This window comes from Podarcis tiliguerta (assembly GCF_965153285.1).
Source record: "Podarcis tiliguerta genome assembly, chromosome: 14".
NCBI lineage: Eukaryota > Metazoa > Chordata > Lepidosauria > Squamata > Lacertidae > Podarcis > Podarcis tiliguerta.
In genome coordinates this window covers 365,471-383,431 of record NC_139547.1, presented here as the reverse complement: position 1 = coordinate 383,431, position 17,961 = coordinate 365,471, and the positions used below count along the sequence as shown (strand labels likewise).

General features: G+C 47.2%; 2 protein-coding genes across 6 annotated transcripts in view; both read right to left on the bottom strand.

Moving 5' to 3' along the window:
- PTPN9 (protein tyrosine phosphatase non-receptor type 9) overlaps nt 1–1,246 on the bottom strand; it is a 70,611-nt gene extending 69,365 nt beyond the window's left edge. The window contains exon 1 of one of the 2 annotated variants that reach the window (XM_083412796.1): nt 1,111–1,246. In XM_083412796.1, the coding sequence (XP_083268922.1) occupies nt 1,111–1,143 (33 nt within the window). In that variant the 5' untranslated portion in view covers nt 1,144–1,246. Of the gene's footprint in view, nt 1–925; nt 1,064–1,110 lie in introns of those variants that run through there. The other variant, XM_083412797.1, reaches the window with a different exon arrangement.
- Nucleotides 1,247–6,080: 4,834 nt separating this feature from the next.
- SNUPN (snurportin 1) overlaps nt 6,081–17,961 on the bottom strand; it is a 37,958-nt gene continuing 26,077 nt past the window's right edge. For 3 of the 4 annotated variants that reach the window (XM_083412822.1, XM_083412821.1, XM_083412823.1), the window contains one exon: nt 6,081–6,823. In XM_083412822.1, coding sequence (XP_083268948.1) covers nt 6,494–6,823 — 330 coding nt within the window. In that variant the 3' untranslated portion in view covers nt 6,081–6,493. Of the gene's footprint in view, nt 6,824–9,948; nt 16,346–17,961 lie in introns of those variants that run through there. The other variant, XM_083412824.1, reaches the window with a different exon arrangement.

Sequence of the window (17,961 nt, the reverse complement as noted above, 5' to 3'; positions counted from 1 at the left end):
GAAGCGAGAGGTCCCTGCGAGCGGGGCGGCGGGGAGAGGAGCCCCGAGGGAGCCGCGCGGAGCCGCGGGCAGAGGCGCAGGCGCGCTCTCGGGAAGAAGGGCGAGCCCAGCCAGGCTCCCGGCAGAAGCCGAGCTTCCCGGCTGCCCCGCCCGCCCGCCGCCCGGGCAGAAAGCGGCCGCGGATCCTGCGCGCTTGCCGGCCTTTCCCCTCCGCGGCACTTCCGCTCCATGTCGCGCTTCTCTCTCTGGCCTCACAGCTTTTATAAAAGGGGTGGGGAATCTAATCCCCCCCGAAAAAAGAAAACACCACACACACAAACACGGGGGGGGGGAGGATTAGAAGAGAAAAACCAGTTAATGAATGAGGCGTCAATTAATGGGGGAGAAGCCCCTGAGGCGGCTGGATCCACCCCCCAAGAGACAACCTTCCCGCTCCTTCAAAGGCTCCCCGAGACCAAGAGCGAGCGTGTCCTTGCAGCCCCCGCCCAAAGAAGCGAATTTCCGGGCTTGTTCTCAACTCCTCCTCTTTTATCGGAGGATCCTAGCGGGAGGGGAGGGGGCGCCCCATGGCCCCGCCAGGCTCCTTCTCCGACTAGGCCGCATCGCAGCCCCCCCCCCACGCAGCGGTTCTGATCTCCATGGAAACCTCCCCGGGGGGCCCCACTTCTGCCCCTCCCCTTGAGGTGGGGGGTGGCGGGACTTGGAGGGACGCAGCTCCCCCCGCCCACCAAGAACGGATTTCCCCCCGGGAAGAAGAGGGGAGGGGAAGCAGGGGCAAGACGGAGCACAGACCTGGCCCTGGGTCCCCCGCAGTCGGGAGACGGGGGGGGGGCGCTGCTTCGCTTCCAGGAATGAGATGACCCCAAAACAGATGGGTACGCAGCATTACTCTAGGCAAATACATACTATTTATGCATCTCCTTACTCTTTCCCCTCGCGATCCGCGTTGTTAAAAGAGCGCAGCCAAGAGGCCCGAGAGGCTCCCATCGCAGCCCAAGACCTGGGAAGGAGCCGAGAGGCGCCTCTCCGGAGAAACCCCGCCATCCCGGCCGCCCCGCCCTCCTCCCTGGCCGCGGTCCCCCCAAGCTCTGGGGCCCGGCGAGCTCCTACCTGTTCCTCCTCGGGGCTCAGCTCCGCCGCCATCCTGCCCTCGGGGCGCTCCCAGGACTCGACGCCGGCCAGAGAGCAGGAGATCGTGCAAGTTTTCCACAGCTACCACCCCACAAACATTTCCCAAAGCAGCTCGTCTCCTTTTTCCTCCTCCTCCCACGTTTTTCGGGGGGTCGCTCAGCTCGGGTCGCTCCCAAAGTTGGAGGATCGCATTCTTCGCCGTTGTCGTTGTTGTCTTCCCTCCCTTTTATGATGCGCTTTTGTAGATATATAGATATATGCAAGTATTTTTTGAAAAGGGCGGTGGGAGCACGGAGGGGAGCGCCCGATTATTAGTATTCGGTGGGTGGTTGTTTTTTGCGCCCCTCTCTCCTTTTCACTGTAACAGGGACGGCGACAACGACAACTTCGACAAAAAAAGTTCCATTAAAAAGAAAGGTCCTGGAAAACAAAAAACCTCTCCCTTGATAAAATAAGAATGCCAAGTCTGGTTCAGCCGCGGTGAATGTCTTCGGGCATTAAACACGCCTACATCTGGATCGGAAGGCGAAGGGGCTTAACGGGAAGGGAAGAAGGGGCAGAAAATGGCAAAACTTCCCAGCCCCCAAAGCTTGAAATCCTCTCCAGATTGTGCCGAGATATTCACCCTGCAAAGATCCCTCCTCCTGCTGCTTTCTGGGAGAAAAGGGAGGGAGGGAGGGAGGAGGAAGAGGAAGAGAGAATCAGTGGGAAGCAACTTCCTTTATATATACTGTATCAGAGGAGGAAGCTTTCACCCCCCGCACCCGTCTTGTGGCCTGGAGGGGGGGTCGTGGGGCCTCCTCCCTCCCTCTCCTTTCTGCAGTGCTTGTTCCTCAAAAGCAGCAGGCAGAGGGAGGGAGGGAGGAAGTAAGCCCAGCTGACCCGCCCCCCCCCCGTCGCAGACCAATCCTGCTTCCTTTGCTGCTTCCTTTCGCTGCCAAGCCTCCCTCCCCCTCTCTGCTTGCTCCATTCAGAAATTGAATCTCATTCACAAACAGCAGCAGCGGCAACAGCAAGCCGAGGACGAGCCGGGATGGAGGGCTCCCAAGGGGGCGGGGGGAGAGAGAGCCCTAAAAGGCATCGGCAGCAGACAGACAAGAAACGAATACCCACGCAGCAACCTGCCCTGGCAACTTCTAAAAATCAAGGTGGCAACTCCATGCAGAAAGGAGAAAATCCCATTGAAGCCAATAGAAACCTGCTTTTGAGTCAATGTGCTGTAAGAGACACCTTCTTCGCGGTGTGAATCCTACACTGGCTTTGCCTCTTTAGATAAGCTTTTCCTGTGAGGTCCTGATCTAAACTTCCCAGCGCCCATGAGAATGCTCTGGCATTGGGAAGGTATCTCCCGGTGGCCCCTTTGTAACTAGACCCAGCTACAAATCCAAGACAGGTTCAAGGTGTTGCTATTAGTAAACGAAGCTCTACCAGATCGCCTTAGCCAATAGATGCCCTCTGGACCACTTCAGTCTGTGGAACTGATCCACATTACAGGTGCCACATAATACCCCTTCCACATTTGTAAACACATTTGGCTGCACCTACACTTGGGGACTCCCTGCCTATCAGGTGAGCATCTTCACTGCATTTTTTCCAGCACCTGCTAAAAACATATTTGTTTAAGTAGCCCTACCTAGACATGTAGAATGTCAATGTTTTTAGTTTATTGCTGGTTTTCTTTTCCTTTTGAATGTTTCCAAGAGTAATTTTAACTGTTTTACTAATAATTTTATTGTTTTATTCTTTGTAAACCACTTTGAGGGTTTACACTTTTGGCTTTTCTTTTACAATCAAGTGGTGCTAAAAATCACTTGAAATAAATAATGTGAGCATCACATGAATAGCATAAGCGGGACCAGATCCTGAGCTCCCTCTGCATCCTGGGCCATTTTGACACATGGGTGGTAGCACCAAACAACGTGACAGGGCTTGAGCTGTGTCTGCAGAGGAAGACCATCTGCATTACCTGCTTGAAATCATTCTAACTATGCCTTGAAGGCTCCCTGTATCTGGCATCAAACATGGCAAAAGAGGGTGGCATTTGCCCTAAACAGCCTGGCAAGCAAGCAGGGGGGACAGTGTTGTATAGTGGTTTGAGTGCTGGACTAGGACCTGGGAGAGATGAACCTCACCGGGTGACCTTTGGCCAGTCACCGCCTCTGAGCTTAAGCTATCTCACATGGTTGCTAAGGGGGTTAAATGAGGAAGGAGAGAACCATGTACTCCTTGGAGAAAAAGGTGATATGTGTTATAAAATGAATGAAAAGAACGCCTCTGAGGCCTGGCATGCCTAATTAGCCGTGAGGGCTGAAGGTTCCCCACCTCTGTAGTACAAGAGACAGAAGCTGCCATAGACCATGTCAGACTGTTTGTCCATCAAGCCCAGCACTACCCGCTCTGACAGGCAGCAGCTCTCTCTGGTCTCAGGGGTCTTTCCCAGCAGGCAGCACACAGTTGAACCATGGAACTCCCTGCCACAGCACAACCTAGATGGCTTTAAAAGAGGATGAGACAAATTCATGGAGGAGGAGAGGACTGTCGATGGCTCGTAGCCACAATGACTATGTTCTGCTTCTGCCGTTGCGGCAGCAATGCCAATTGCTGGAAATCATGGGGGAGGCGAGAAGCTCTTGTGCTTGCTGGTTTCCCACAGGCTTCTGCTCATCCTGTGAGAACAGGATGCTGGGCTAGAGGGGCCACTGCCTTGATCTAGAAGGCTCTTCTGTTATGAAACCCCTAAGCTGAAGACACACAATTTTCCATCAGGCCTGCAGTCTGTTCCCTAGAAGGAAGCCTTGCTACGATGTTATGCTGCCTGGCTTTAACTACACGTGTTGCAAATACAGAGCTTGAACAATTCACCAAACCTGCAACATGCCTCCCTTGCAGCATCACAGAGAATTATGGGGTCCGACCACAACCATTAACTCAATAATGTGCTGAAGTCACCCATCCCAGCAGCGCATGAGGAGTGTCTGGCTGAAGAAAAGGATCTTGGGGGTTTTTAGCAGATCACCAGCTTAACGTAAACTAACAGTGTGATGCAGCAGCAAAAAAAGCTAATGCACTTGTAAGCTGAATCAACAGAGGTGTAGTGTTCAGATCAAGGGAAGTCATAGCCCCACTCTATTCTGCCTCAGACCCCACCTGGAGTATTAACAGACCAACTGACCATACATTTGCTAATATATCTTCGCATTCAAAGGCTAGACATTTTTATTTTTAAAAAACACTGGATCCTGAAGTCCTGAGGAAGCTGGATCCTGCAAGGCAGATTCTGCAATTACAGTCATACCTCATGTTATGTTTGCTTCATGTTACGTTTTTTCAGGTTGTGTCCTGCGGCGACCCGGAAGTACCGGAAAGGGTTACTTCTGTTTTCGCCGCTCACGCATGCGCATAAGCGCCAAATCGCAATACGGCACTTCAGGTTGCGGGCTTTACATGTTGCGAATGGGCCTCTGGAATGGATCCCATTCACAACCAGAGGTACCACTGTATTCTGATCCCACCCACTTTAGTCTACAGACAAAAGCATGCATTTAGTACTTGCTTATCACAGACACATTGACTCTCACATGTACTCTTCACATCCAATAGTTTCCTTTTTGCTGCATGGACAGCTCTGTGTTCTCTCCACACATGTTGACTGATTTGGACCAATTAATTAATAACCCTGTTCTTTCTCAATATTTTTTCCAAAAGTGCTTCTATTACCTGCAATTTTTCCAACAGATTTTCAATTGTTAGCAAGGTGTCATCTGCAAATAACCTTCTTTTCTCTTTTTCTTTATTGCTTATTCCTTTTATATTTCCATCTTCTCTAATTACATTGGCCAGAGTTTTAATGACCAATACAAATAAAATTGGGGGAGGGGGGCATTTTTGTCTTGTACCTTGGGCTAGTGTTATTTGTTATGTTATACCATCGTTCACTAAGTTATATGCCTTGTTCCTCAAGTATAATTGATTTATTAATCCTTTAAATCGTTCTCCAAATCATAAACTTTCTATAATCATTTTTTAATGCCAGCCATTCTACTCAGTCAAAAGCCTTAAAGATATCTGTAGTGGTTCTAGGGGTTGCTCATGCATAAGCCAGTGCAAACACCTGGCTGGGTTGCCTGAGTGAACCTTTTCTGTCCGGACAGCCATTCACCCGTGGCTGTCTCAATCGCTGGCAGAATCCGTCAGTGGGCGTTTCTTAAACTTCTTCCAGCAAAGAAGCTCGGAAGGCATTGTAGTCTTGGGGCTTTCCACCAAACATGTGTACCAGCCCTGGGACCTTCCTCCCTATCGGGGTGGCTCTGACCTGTGTATCCTGAGCCCGTCTCTCCTCCAGCCGCGCAGACAGGGTAGTGACATGCGCCTCCAGGTCTCGGTTCCTCTCGACCAGACCTCGCACCATGGCTTCTTGCTCTGTCTCTCCGGCCGGCCCTGTTTGGCTCATCGTGCTGCCTCTCCGGTGCTGCGCACAAGCAACGTCAGGGACTGACGGATTGCTGTAGTGGTTCTAGGGGTTGCTCGTGCGTAAGCCGGTGCAAACACCTGGCTGGGTTGCCTGAGTGAACCTTTTCTGTCCGGACAGCCACTCACCCGTGGCTGTCTCAATCGCTGGCAGAATCCGTCAGTGGGCGTTTCTTAGCAAAGAAGCTCTTTGACGCCTAGTCTCCTCCTACTCTCTCTGTGCGAATGCCTTCTGCGAAAGGAGGGCGTAGGCAGCGGAGGACCTCTACTCTCCCTGCTGGTCCCCGGCAAGGAGTCATGGGACTGCCTCGCCGCTTCCCCCATCTGCCCCCCTTCTCCACTGGTGCTACGCTGATTCTCTTCCCCAGAAGATGGGCTGCCTCTCCCAATCCTGGGACGCTCTCTGGAATCCCTCTGGATTTTGCTCTCTCCCTCCGGCACTGATGGCAGTTTCCTGACAATATCCAATGCTACTATACCAGTTTTCAATTTATTTCTTCTTATTATATGTATTTTATTCAACACTATTCCTATTAAACTAGACATCTGTTTTCCTACTAGAAAGGCTCATTGGTTTTTATTTATATATTTATACATGAAATTAGTCATCCTTTTCCCCTACTGATCAGAGAACAGAATGAGTTCACCAAAAGAAGCCTCTGAACAGGACGGCTCCACATATTGCTCCACAGCTTTAATTCTTTTAATCAAGCCTTGCTGCTAGCAATTAGGATTTACATCTCAGGCCTCAGCTAAATAACTTGTGACGCCTGGAGAATTATTATGGAAGTGGACATCCTTCTACCCAAAGTACTGTCAAAACAGAGCTGCTCCCATGTTAAGTTTCTTTTGCTCTCCTCCTGAACATGGAAAAGCAGCCATCCCAGGCTACCTATCAATTCTCCATCTTGCTCGCAGAGTCCCTCAGAGCCGAGGGAAAGCCTTCTGCTTTTGGTGTGGACAAGTGTTCCAGTTCATAGCGGCCGTCCTGGGGGGCTGTGCTGACACTGGAAGAATCCTCCTTGGCGGCCTGCTGTAGGCTCCTCTTACGCTCCATGATCTGCTGCAGCTGGAGTCCCGCGTAGTCTGGCTTGGCCGTCAGTGGGCAGAGGGGGACAGGTATGCCCAGGATGTCTGGCACCATGTACGGACGGAGCCAGCCCACTAATGGGGTGCTACCAGGGTTGTAGTGAGTTTCCTTGTGATAGAAGAGGAGCCCGTCCACCTAGGAAAGAGAACAGAGAGAAACCAGGTAGGCAGCAGCCTTGGGTCTATACAGTCCATGGCCTTACATGAGGCCTTACCTGAGCCCGGTCTTGGCTGGGATATAAATAAAATTTATTATTATTATTATTATTATTATTACAGGATGGTCCAGGGGTAACCTGCCTTTTGAAAAATAGGAGAAAGTGCTGTGGGCATCCCACCTCACCTCCTGTTCTATTGGTTAGAAGGAAATGCTTCTTTCAAGCTTAAATCCAACAGGAGAAGAGGGGACCCTATGGGTATGCCTTTAGTGACAATTGGGATATTCTGTGGATTCAAAGCACACCCCTTTTGCTGCGGGAATCAGCTATAGCCTTTTAAAATAATGGCAATTTTCTTCTTTTAAAAAAAGCCTACACTTTTTTTAAAATTTCCACCTTTATTTTATGGAAGTACATCACAGAAACCAACAGAATAAAAATGACAGAAGTACATAAAAACAGTGCAGTATAACTAGGAGAGACTGCCTATTAGGTTAGTAAAGAGCTTAAGACCCTCAGGAAAGGCCAAATTTCACAGTGTACTATGGAGAGGGAGTTCTGTGAGTCTGCCTTTCCTGTATATAAGATAAAATCCCACCAAACGGCACAGAATTTTTCAGGGTCCTCCAAGCCCCTGGCAATATATACTGTAATTTACTAACTGCAGCTCCAATTCTACGGAGGCCAGCTTACTGTGCGGCACCGTTGGAAGGACAAGGTGTGATGATAGGTACCTTGCAGACCTTGAGCTCCTTGGATGGGAAACGATAACAGAATCTGAATCAAGTCCTACTGAACTCAGTGGGACTTGCCTGTGAGTAGGCATGAATAGAGCTGCACTGGTTGAACTGAAATCCAATGTGCATTTACCTGGAAGTCTGTCCCACTGAGCAAATATGTTAAAGGTTGTGCTTGTGGAGCAGAAAACATTCTTTCAAGCCAGGGGTGGGCAACCCGTGTCCTCCCAGATGCTGCTGCGCTGCAGCCCCCGTTTTCCCAGAGTATTGGCTGGGGGCTGATGGGAGTCAGATGTCCAGCAGGAGCTGGAGGACCCCAGGTTCCCTCCCGCCATCCTAAACTGAAAACTGCTTTGAGCACTTTGGCACAGCATTGAAGTGTTACCAAATAAATAATATAAAAAATGAGGTGCATTGATATGGTAGCCAAGTAAAAAGAGGATGTGGTGGTGGTGGTGGGGAGAATCCCCTCTTCTCTACAACTATTACAGCTGCAGAAGCCCTGTCTTTTTCTTTTGATCACCAGGCCACTGTAAGGTGCAATACAGATTTATAAGTCTCTTGTGTACGCCATCACATGAGTGGCTTTTCATCAACTAGCCAAAAGTCTCTCTATAAAAAGCTCCAACCCCACCCCCACACTTGGGTTATTTTTTAAATAGATACATGATTGGGTTTTGTATTTGCAAATCTAACAGCTTAAGGAGAAGATACCTGGATCATAGAATCATAGAGTTGGAAGAAACCACAAGGGCCATCAAGTCCAACCCCCTGCCAAGCAGGATATCTAGTGCTGCTTAGTAATTAAAGCTGCCTGCATAATCCTGCTGGCATGTCCAACTGGCAAGGTCCCCATTGGTTGGGATGTAATGAGAAAACAAAAAAACACTTGCCTCCTTACTTACTTACTTCACCAAACCTTTATTAGACATTACAAATATAGGCCATCATCAAACATCCATATTTAAAAAATATACAAATAAACAGCCATGTAAAATATGTAATAACAAGGGTTTTCATTGGAGTTTCTTCCCACTAAAATAGTGCTATTCACCACTCTGAGATACTATTGACCAAAAACTCAGCCACCTTTGCAGTTACTTCCAGGTTAATGTCAGACTGATTGAATCTGATATTTTCAGCATGCCGCGATGTTAGACTACCCAAAAAGGGGGATAGCACACGTTTGCGTAGCTGATTGTACAATGGACAGTAGAAAAGAATATGTTTTACAGCATCTAGCACATTCAAAGAACATCCACAATGTCTATTATTTCTGGGATGTTTGAATATCTGCCTTTGACAAAAGCTGAGGGGAAAACGTTCAGTTGGGCTAACATAAAGGCCCTGTGTTGGACTGGAATTATTAATTGTGAAATATAAGTGACCCTGTTATCTGTTGTATTTAAACCATAGAACTTGGGGGAGCAAATTTTATTTACAGCTGACTTGATGTTTCGTTTTTCAATGACCCTTAATCTGGATTGACTATTGTGATATATTGCTCACTTGAATTATACATGAGTTCCAAGTCAGTGCCAATAGATCTGATTTTGTTATGTAAGAGTTAGAACCATTTGGATTTATAAAAGTCCTCAAGTCAGAGAGCAGACTCGAGGGTTGGCAACGGAAATGGCAATGCAACCAGTGTTTTCCAGTGCTAGCCCACACCAGTGAACTTAACACCAGTGAAATTAGCTAAGATGTACAAGGGATGTAACAAATGTTGGAAATGTAAAGATAAAGAAGGTACATTTTATCATATGTGGTGGGAATGTAAGAAAATTAAAAATTATTGGGAAATGATATATAATGAATTGAAGAAAATGTTTAAATATACATTTGTTAAGAAGCCAGAAGCATTCCTGCTAGGTATTGTGAGAAATGAGATAAACAAGATAGATAGGAAATTATTTTTGTACGCAGTAACAGCAGCGAGAATATTGTTAGCCCAGAAATGGAAACAAGAAGAACTACCAACACTGGAAGAATGGAGAATTAAAATGATGGACTTTGCAGAACTGGATAGAATGACAGGAAGAATTAGGAATCGACAAGATCAGAGATTTATTGAAGAATGGGAAAAATTTTCAGAATATATGCATAATTTAAGTGAAAAACAAATAACGCTTGTAACGTTTAGCGAAGCTTTGTAAAAAAGAAAGTTAAAATTATGGACTGAAAGCAGATTTAATTTAAGAAGTAGATAAGAACTAAGAAATGTGTGGAAAATTGAGAAGGGAAGGAGTACCAGCCAAGTTGAGGGATGTCAAAAAATGAGAGAATGGTTTTATAAATTGTTTGAATTGTATTAATTTGTCTTATTTGTAAACTGAATAAAAATTATATTTTAAAAAAAGCATAATAGGAAACCAGGGAAAGTAAAAGATGTTTCAGACCTATCGTCAGTGATAATAAGGCCACATCATCCGCATACAGTAACAATGGGACCGGGTTTTGATTGATTTTGGGGGCATGTGATTCTACTTTTTCAATGTGCTCTGGAAGATCTGATAAAAATAAATTAAAAAGAAAGAGGCAAGAATACACCCTTGTTTTACACCTTTCGTATTCGGGATGTTGGAATAAAGCTGACCTTTGGCATCGAGTTTGATTTGGCAAATGTTAAATGAATATAAATTCTGTATTAAGATCAGCAAATGATGATCAATTCCTAATTCCACAAGCATCTTCCACAATATATTTGCCATTGGGGCAGAGTTGCCTGCAAAACAAGATTAGCTATGCTACTGCTTCTGTCCAATATGGAGACATCATTAGACATTTCCCAGGCAATAACACTTACGTGAGATTTAAAAAGCAAGGTCCTATTAAGTCCAATTTTAAAGATTTAGTACCCTACTTTGTTGACCATTGGGTCTACAAAGCCTTTGCCGAAGCCCCATCAGTGCAGTCATTGTGGAATGAGAAAACAGCAACATTGAAATTAATTTTTTAATCCATCACTTTGCTTCTATGTTGTTCAAGACAGTTCTTAAATGCAAAGCTAACTTATGGAATTTCACTGCAATAAGGTGCAATGGTGGCCACTAAGTTCGCGGTTTTTAAAAGGGGATAGGACAATTTTTGTGACATGGGCTGTGGTCTAAACCACTGAGCCTCTTGGGCTTGTCGATTAGAAGGTCCTTGCAATGGGGTGAGCTCCCGTTGCTTGGTCCCAGCTCCTGCCAACCTAGTAGTTTGAAAGCACGCTCCCCCAAAGTGCAAGTAGATCAATAGGTACTGCTCTGGTGGGAAGGTGAATGGTGTTTCCGTGTGCTGCTCTAGTCTCCCCAGAAGCGGCTTAGTCATGCTGGCCACATGACCCGGAAAAACTGTCTGCGGACAAACGTCGACTCCCTCGGCCTGTAAAGCGAGATGAGTGCCACAACCCCAGAGTCGTCTGTGGCTGGACTTAACTATTAGAGGTCCTTTACCTTTTAGGACAATTTTATGGAGCAAGTTACTAGCCATCATGGTTCCATAGAACCTCCTGGTTCAGAGGCAGTATACCTCCAAACACCAGCTGCTGAGGGGGCAAAGGGAGATGATGTAGACCCTTGTTGGATGCTTGATGGAGGCATCTAGCTTTCTATCGTGGAAAACAGGATGCTGGACTGGATGAGCCTTTCATCTGAACTGGTAAAGCTCTTACATTTAATAAACAATCAACATTTCCACAGCATTTTCAAGTGTTCAAAGCACTTCAAATGCAGATCCCCTGCTGTAGCTTCCTCTGGGGGATGTCCCCATTTCTAAAAGTGCATTGTTTCATGAAAATATTACCAGCCAGACTGGTTAGTCTCAAATGTTCTAACTGTCATTTTCAGAGGCAGCACCTAGGAAATACTTCTAAGTATCTAACAAATGGCATTTGGGGCACACTAAATTAAGTTCTGCAATTCTTATATCCCTTGAAACTGAAACAATGTCAGGGAAGTGCATGCTGCTGAGTGACCAAATCTTCTAATAAAAATGGAAGGGACAAGTCAAGCCTTGCACTGGCTTGAATGCAACCTTAAACATGCATTTAATAATAATTTAAATAATAATAATTTAAATAATTTAAAGTGTGCTTCCTTGGATGCAAATACTTCCATTCCATTGAGATTCCAGGAGGGTGGGGGTGGGAATTGAGATTTGCATCCCAATGAATTTAGAACGTGAAAAATAGTTGCTGGTACCTCCAGCTTCATAAGGGTGGGGAGGGAGGGGAGAGTGGCTGTGTTTTGTATCTTCCTGCTTGCTCAGGCTGAAGAAATCCTTAACGTTCCCAGGATCCTCCTCTCCTCTGACAATCAATGTGAATTAAGAGCATCCTGTGCTTTAACAAGCCTTAACTCTTTCCATCATTTCCTCTTGCTGCAATACTGCAGCTGGCGAATACTCCACACCCCTCCTGCTAGTCCCATGTACATACATTCCTCCTTTGGCAGTAAAAAAAGAAAAGAAAAGAAAATATTTTTCTATTACCCCTCATGTTCAGCTCCCCAAGGGGAACAGAATTTTACAGATAACCTGCTGTGGAGTTTCCTAAGATTTGAGCTTTTGCTACTTTCAGCTAAATTGGCCTGTGCTTTTAAAAGGCAATTTGTGTGCAGGGAAGTGATGACTCTGGAAAAAGGAGCAGCGGAAGCTGGGAAGAAGTTGGGGGGAGGGAATGATGACAAAAGACACAAACTCTCTGCAAGCATTTCTGGCCAGTGAGGGGGGCTCCTCATTCCCGCTCCAGAATTGTCTTTCCTTAAGAGCTCTGGCTCGAAAGAAGCAGCTTTGATCAATGCCGCCAAAGCCAGCAGCATCAACCTTAGAATCACAGAATCACAGAGTTGGAAGAGACACCAAGGATCATCTAATCCCAGCCCTTGCAATGCAGGAAGCCTGCCCACACTGTCTCTGGGTGGGCTCCAGCCACCAACCTTCTGGTTAACAGCCAGACCCACTGACACACTGCGTTGTACGGGGGCCCTTGGCAAACCACAGCTTCCCAGGGACCATAGCCAAGACCCTTCCGAGAGAGACGTCATGGGTAATACCTTGGATTTTGTAAAAAGAAAATGCCCTGTTAGATCAGCTCAGAAGCCTGTTTACTGGGTATCCTGTTTCCTGAAGTGGTCAAACCAGATGCCTCTGGGAAGCCCACAAGCAGAATCTGAGCACAACAACACACTCCCCACTTGCAACTTCCAGCAAGTGGCACTCAGAAGCTTGTTGCCTCCACCAATGGAGGGAGAGCAGAGTCATCAGGGCCAGCAGCCATCCAAGTCAGTGGCCATCACATTCCTTCCTTCATTCCTTCACTCAATACCTCCTGTGGAAGCACATTCCGCAGTTTAACTATGAGCTGGGGGGGGGATACATTCGTTTGACTGTCCTGACTCTTTCAACATTCAGCTTCACTGGATGAATGCAAAGCTTGTAGCATCATTACAAAGGTTTGGTGTGCATGCTTTAAAGTATGTGCTTTAAAGTATCAGAACATACGGCGGGGGTGGGGGGTGGGGTGGCACCTGGCTTGACAGCAACACATGAAAAAAAGATCTAAGGCTCTTAGTAGACCACAAGCTAAACTTGAGTTCACACAGGGTTGCAGCAGCAAAAAAAGCTAATGCTATTCTAGGCTGCATCAACAGAAATCTAGTGTCCAGATCAAGGGAAGTCACAGTCCCACTCTCTTCTGCCTTGGTTAGACCACACCTGGAATACTGTGTCCAATTCTGGACAACACAATTTAGGAAGGATGTTGACAAGCTGAACCATGTGCAGAGGGCAAGCAAGATGGTCAGGGGTCTGGAAACCAAGCCTTATGAGAAACGGTTGAAGGAGCTGGGCATATTTAGCCTGGAAAAGAGGAGACTGAGAGAAGATACTATCAGAAGGCCTCTTCTTCCTTGGAGGTTTTTAAGCAGAGGTTGGGTGGCCATATGTCGGGGTCACTTCCAACTCTAAGATTCTATGTGCATGTAACATACAGTATGTGTTACACCCACACATTCACCACAACACCCATCAACCAGGGTTCAGCACCTCACTCCCTCTGTATCCCTGGCACTCAGTTCTCACAGGATTGTCGGGTTCCATTGTCCCTTTGCACCTTTTAAATTGGATGCTGAGAGTTTTTCTTGCACAAAACAACCTTCATTTAGTCATTTATTTTAAAAAAGCTCAGAACATGTGACCCAAACAAGGTTAATTGTTTTGGCATCTTATTTCCCATCTGTTTTTGGAGACTTTGGAAAAATACTGCCTTGTATGTACACAATTCAACCAGAGGGGCAAAGGAAGTATTGTCACCCTAACCCCCTCCCAAAAAAACACACTGTTTCTGTTTGCTACTTTAAAAACTAAAATACTTACAAGAATTCAGTACCTGCACCCCTTAGGTCAAAACTATACAGCTATGTCTTAAGCCAGCCTTCCCCGGCTGGCGCCCTCCAGCTCTTGGACTCTGATGCCCCCCAGCCCATGCTGGTTGCAGTCCAAAACTAAAGGGGACACTTGTTTAATGACTGCATGGTTATCCTGCATCCCCCATATGGAATGGAAGATGGCATATACATGAGGTTGTTCATATTGCCAGCCCTTCTCCAGACCAAAATCTGCTTGCTTTCAGGATGGGGGCTGGCTGTACCATGTGCTTTTGGACCTTGCCCAACCACAGCCTTCTCCAACCAACATTTCACACTGGACCTCCCAACAGCTGGAGCCAGCTGGCTTGGCTGATGAGAATTACCAGGATGGACACTTTCAACCCTTCTAAGTGCATAAATCAGTTTCATACTATTTATACTGTTTGGGACACAAACAAAGAAAAAAGCTTCCCAAAGTGGGGAATGCCTGCCCTCTCCTAGCTTTTTAAAAAAAGAAGACTGAAGGGTTTCCCACTTGGTCACTCCAAAAGGAAGAGGATCAAACCACACTTTCCCGCCTCAGTGCCCCCCAAGATCAAGGCATTTAGGGAAAGTCCCCGGAGAGCAGCAGAATCCGGAGGCTCAAAGGCGCTGCCTTTGTTAATAGCCGCTCCACTTTTCAGTAGCCCAGATTTTTCCACCCTGTGAAGCTGCTCGTGTTTATTTAATGCACCGTCTGCCTCCTTCCCACTGACTCACGGCACTGACGCCAGCTGAATCAGGAAGGATGGATGAAGTTACTGTTTGCCTAAAAGCCTGGGGTCTGACCGGCAAGGAGTAGCATCAGCACTTTGCTCTCTGGACAGCCAGAGGTTCCAGACACTCTAGACGAGACAGAAGCAGCTGAACTGTGGCAGCAAAATGGCCATGCGTGAGGCATGCTTAGAGCCAGACATGATGCTGGTCTCAAACCAAGGAAGTGTGGGTGGGGGTGCTTTTGTTTTAAAAAGGGCTCCTCAGAGACACATTTCCATCGCCACAAGCCATGCAAGTAGGGATGTGGCAGTGTGTGGGGGGTGTCCATGGCCCCTTCAGTTGTTGTTGGACTGTAGCGCCCATCCTCCCTGACGGTTGACCATGCTGGCTGAAGCTCATGGGAGTTGGAGTCCAACACGATTTGGAGGGTCCCCTATGCCTGCCTTACAGACAGAGCAGTGTTGCTCAACAGCACCATCTAGGTTGCAGTACAATATGGGGCTCAGTCAGCTGACACTCTCAGCTGATTCCCAGGGGCCAATCAGGTTCCGCCAAGCATTATAAAGTCACAGCCTCAGCCCCTGCCTTTCCGCCAGCGGCTTGCCTTGCTGGCAAGGACTTTGCCTGGCTGAGCAACAGCTCCCTTTGGACCCTGGGCTACACTCTGTGCCTCAGCCCCTCCCTCTGCAAAATGGGGGATACTACTGTATTAATGGGAGCAAAAGAGGACGGGCATCTAGTACTGCTGAGGTGTTCTGGGAAAAGGTTCCAGAATTTTGGATGGCTCAGGGCAACCGACACAGGGCAGTAAACGCTGCAAGAGGACACGGGAAGAGTTCTGCCAGATATGAGGCGAGAGGCCCATCACGTCCACCTTCAGGAAGCCTCCAAACTGGACATGAGGGGGAAAGTCCCTTCCTGCTGTTGCTCACTCAGCCACAGGTATTTCAGTGGTACAATGCCTCTGGATAGGGAGGCTCCATTTTGCCTCCATGCGCAGGGACCTAATTTACTCTGGAAACAGCCCTGCTTCTCTGTGTTTACTTTAGTCTGTTTCTCAGGTTTGTGCTAACATTGTTTTTTTTTTCTTTTTGCAGAGAGAAAAATCAAACACATAGTAACACAATCATACACTGAACAATAATCATCCTTGGAAATTACAAGTTTCCAAAATGATAGAGAAGGGGGGGAAAGTAGGGTAAATAACCTACTTATCTGTATTATCCTAATTATATGCACTTCAAAACTCTTAATAAACTACAGGGCTGAGTATTATCCTGTACCTATTTTTGGTGCATCATGAACATGGAGCATTTCTCTACAAAACTGATGCATTGACTTGTTACATGCAGTACTCTGGAAAAGTCACAGCTTTTCCCCAACCTACAGATTGCTGTGAGATTATAACTCCTAGAGGCTCTGACTACCATGGCCAATGCTCAGGGGATGATGGGGCTTGTAGTCTACAATGCTTGTTTTACTGTCTGTGTTTAAAAATATCTGCAAGCTTCAACATTACTGCACATCCCAGATCCCACTCATCCAATTTCTCAGTGATGGCAGGTCCCTGTTTCCACTTATGGCCAATCGCCCGCCTGGCTGCCGTTAGTAACAAATCATCATCTGTCCATCATCCATGAGTACTTTCTTTCTTACACTGCCAAACAATGCAAACAGCAGGCCGAATGACATGTTATAGCCTGGAATTTCCCAGCTATGACCCCACCCCATTTCTTACTAATTACACATTCCCGAAAGAGACGTACCAAGCTTATTTCTCGTTAACAAAGAAGTCAGGGATCTAATTTGTTCTCATGCAAATGGTGATGAGTTTGTTCAGATGCAGAAGACACCAGGCAGTTCCTATCACAGGAGGGAGGTATGGCTTGGCTGCGACGGAACGGGCTCTCTCCAGTGGAACATAATCATTCCTAAACTAACTGGAGCTAGAGATTACCAGCATTCATACAACATACGAAGCACCTGCTGGATCAGGCCAATGGCTCACCTGTTTCCAGCATCCTGTCTCCAGTGGCTAACCAGATGCCTGTGGGAAATCTGCAAGCAGAACCTGAGTGTAAGAGCCCCCCCCCCCCATGGTTTCCAGCAACTGGCATTCAGAAGCGTTCCTGCCTGACAGGGGAGGCAGAGCAGAGGCATTATGGCCAGGTGGCATGGATAGTTTTCTCTTCCATGAATTTGCCCAAACCTCTCTGAAAGCCACCCAACTTGCCTCCTGTGGGAGTGAGTGCCATAGCTTAACCATGTTCTCTGTGAAGAGGTCCTTTCTTTTATCTGGCCAGAACTGTCTGTATGTCTTGAACCATGTGAATCTCCAGCTAGAGCTTAGGACAATGCTACTCTGAAATTGCTAGTCTGCATGAAGACAATACTTTATCCTGATGTTAAATGGACAAATGGTCTAATCAGCAGGATAAAGCAGCTTCTTTCTATGTTCCACTGAGCCAACAAGTGCACGTGCCCCAAGGAAAAGGAAGGGGCAGAGCCCACTTGAGCTTGCAGGAAATCCCAGATCACCAAACCATGCTTTGCAGGTTGGGCAGTGCTGTGATATCCAACATCTATAAGTCACCCACACAGCCAAGTGTAGCATCATATTATCATTAACAAAAAAGGAGCCTTTGCTCCCAAGCTAGGCTTAGCTGCACTAAACTTAAATGAGGAAGAACCGAGTCTCCGTTTGTTTGTGTGTGGTCAAAATGGGCTTCCATTGGCCAAGTTCTGCTGGCACAGCTGCATTTCAGTTAGAACATGTAAGGGACATGCAGTTTCCTTGGATCCTGGCCAGCAACTCCGGCGCCTCCCTTGGTCCCAGGACGGCTTGGAAAGCGGAGACCTGCCAAATACTGCTCAAATCCAGCTACTGCTACACCAGCCTGGTCAGAATCTGCAATGTTCAATAGCTGGGGCTGCTCAGAAACAGGAGACTCTCCACTTGGATTTGGAGGATCATTCTGATGTGAGCTCTGCCAGTTGCTGGAGCCATTGAGGGCTCCATTCTACATGGAAGTACATGGAAGCAGCACACCGTTAAACTATGGAACTCCCACACGAGCAGTGATGGCTACCAAACTGGATGGTTTTAAAAAAGAATGAGGCAGATAGGGGACGATTGATGGTCCAGGTTCTTGAGCTCATTGGCCAGTCAGTGAGCCTCTCTGTGAGTCGGCGTCTGCGCTACGTCTTGAAGCTGGAGCAACAGGGAGACCACAGGAGGGGAGAGGGCTGCTCTTGTGCTCAAATCCCGCTTGC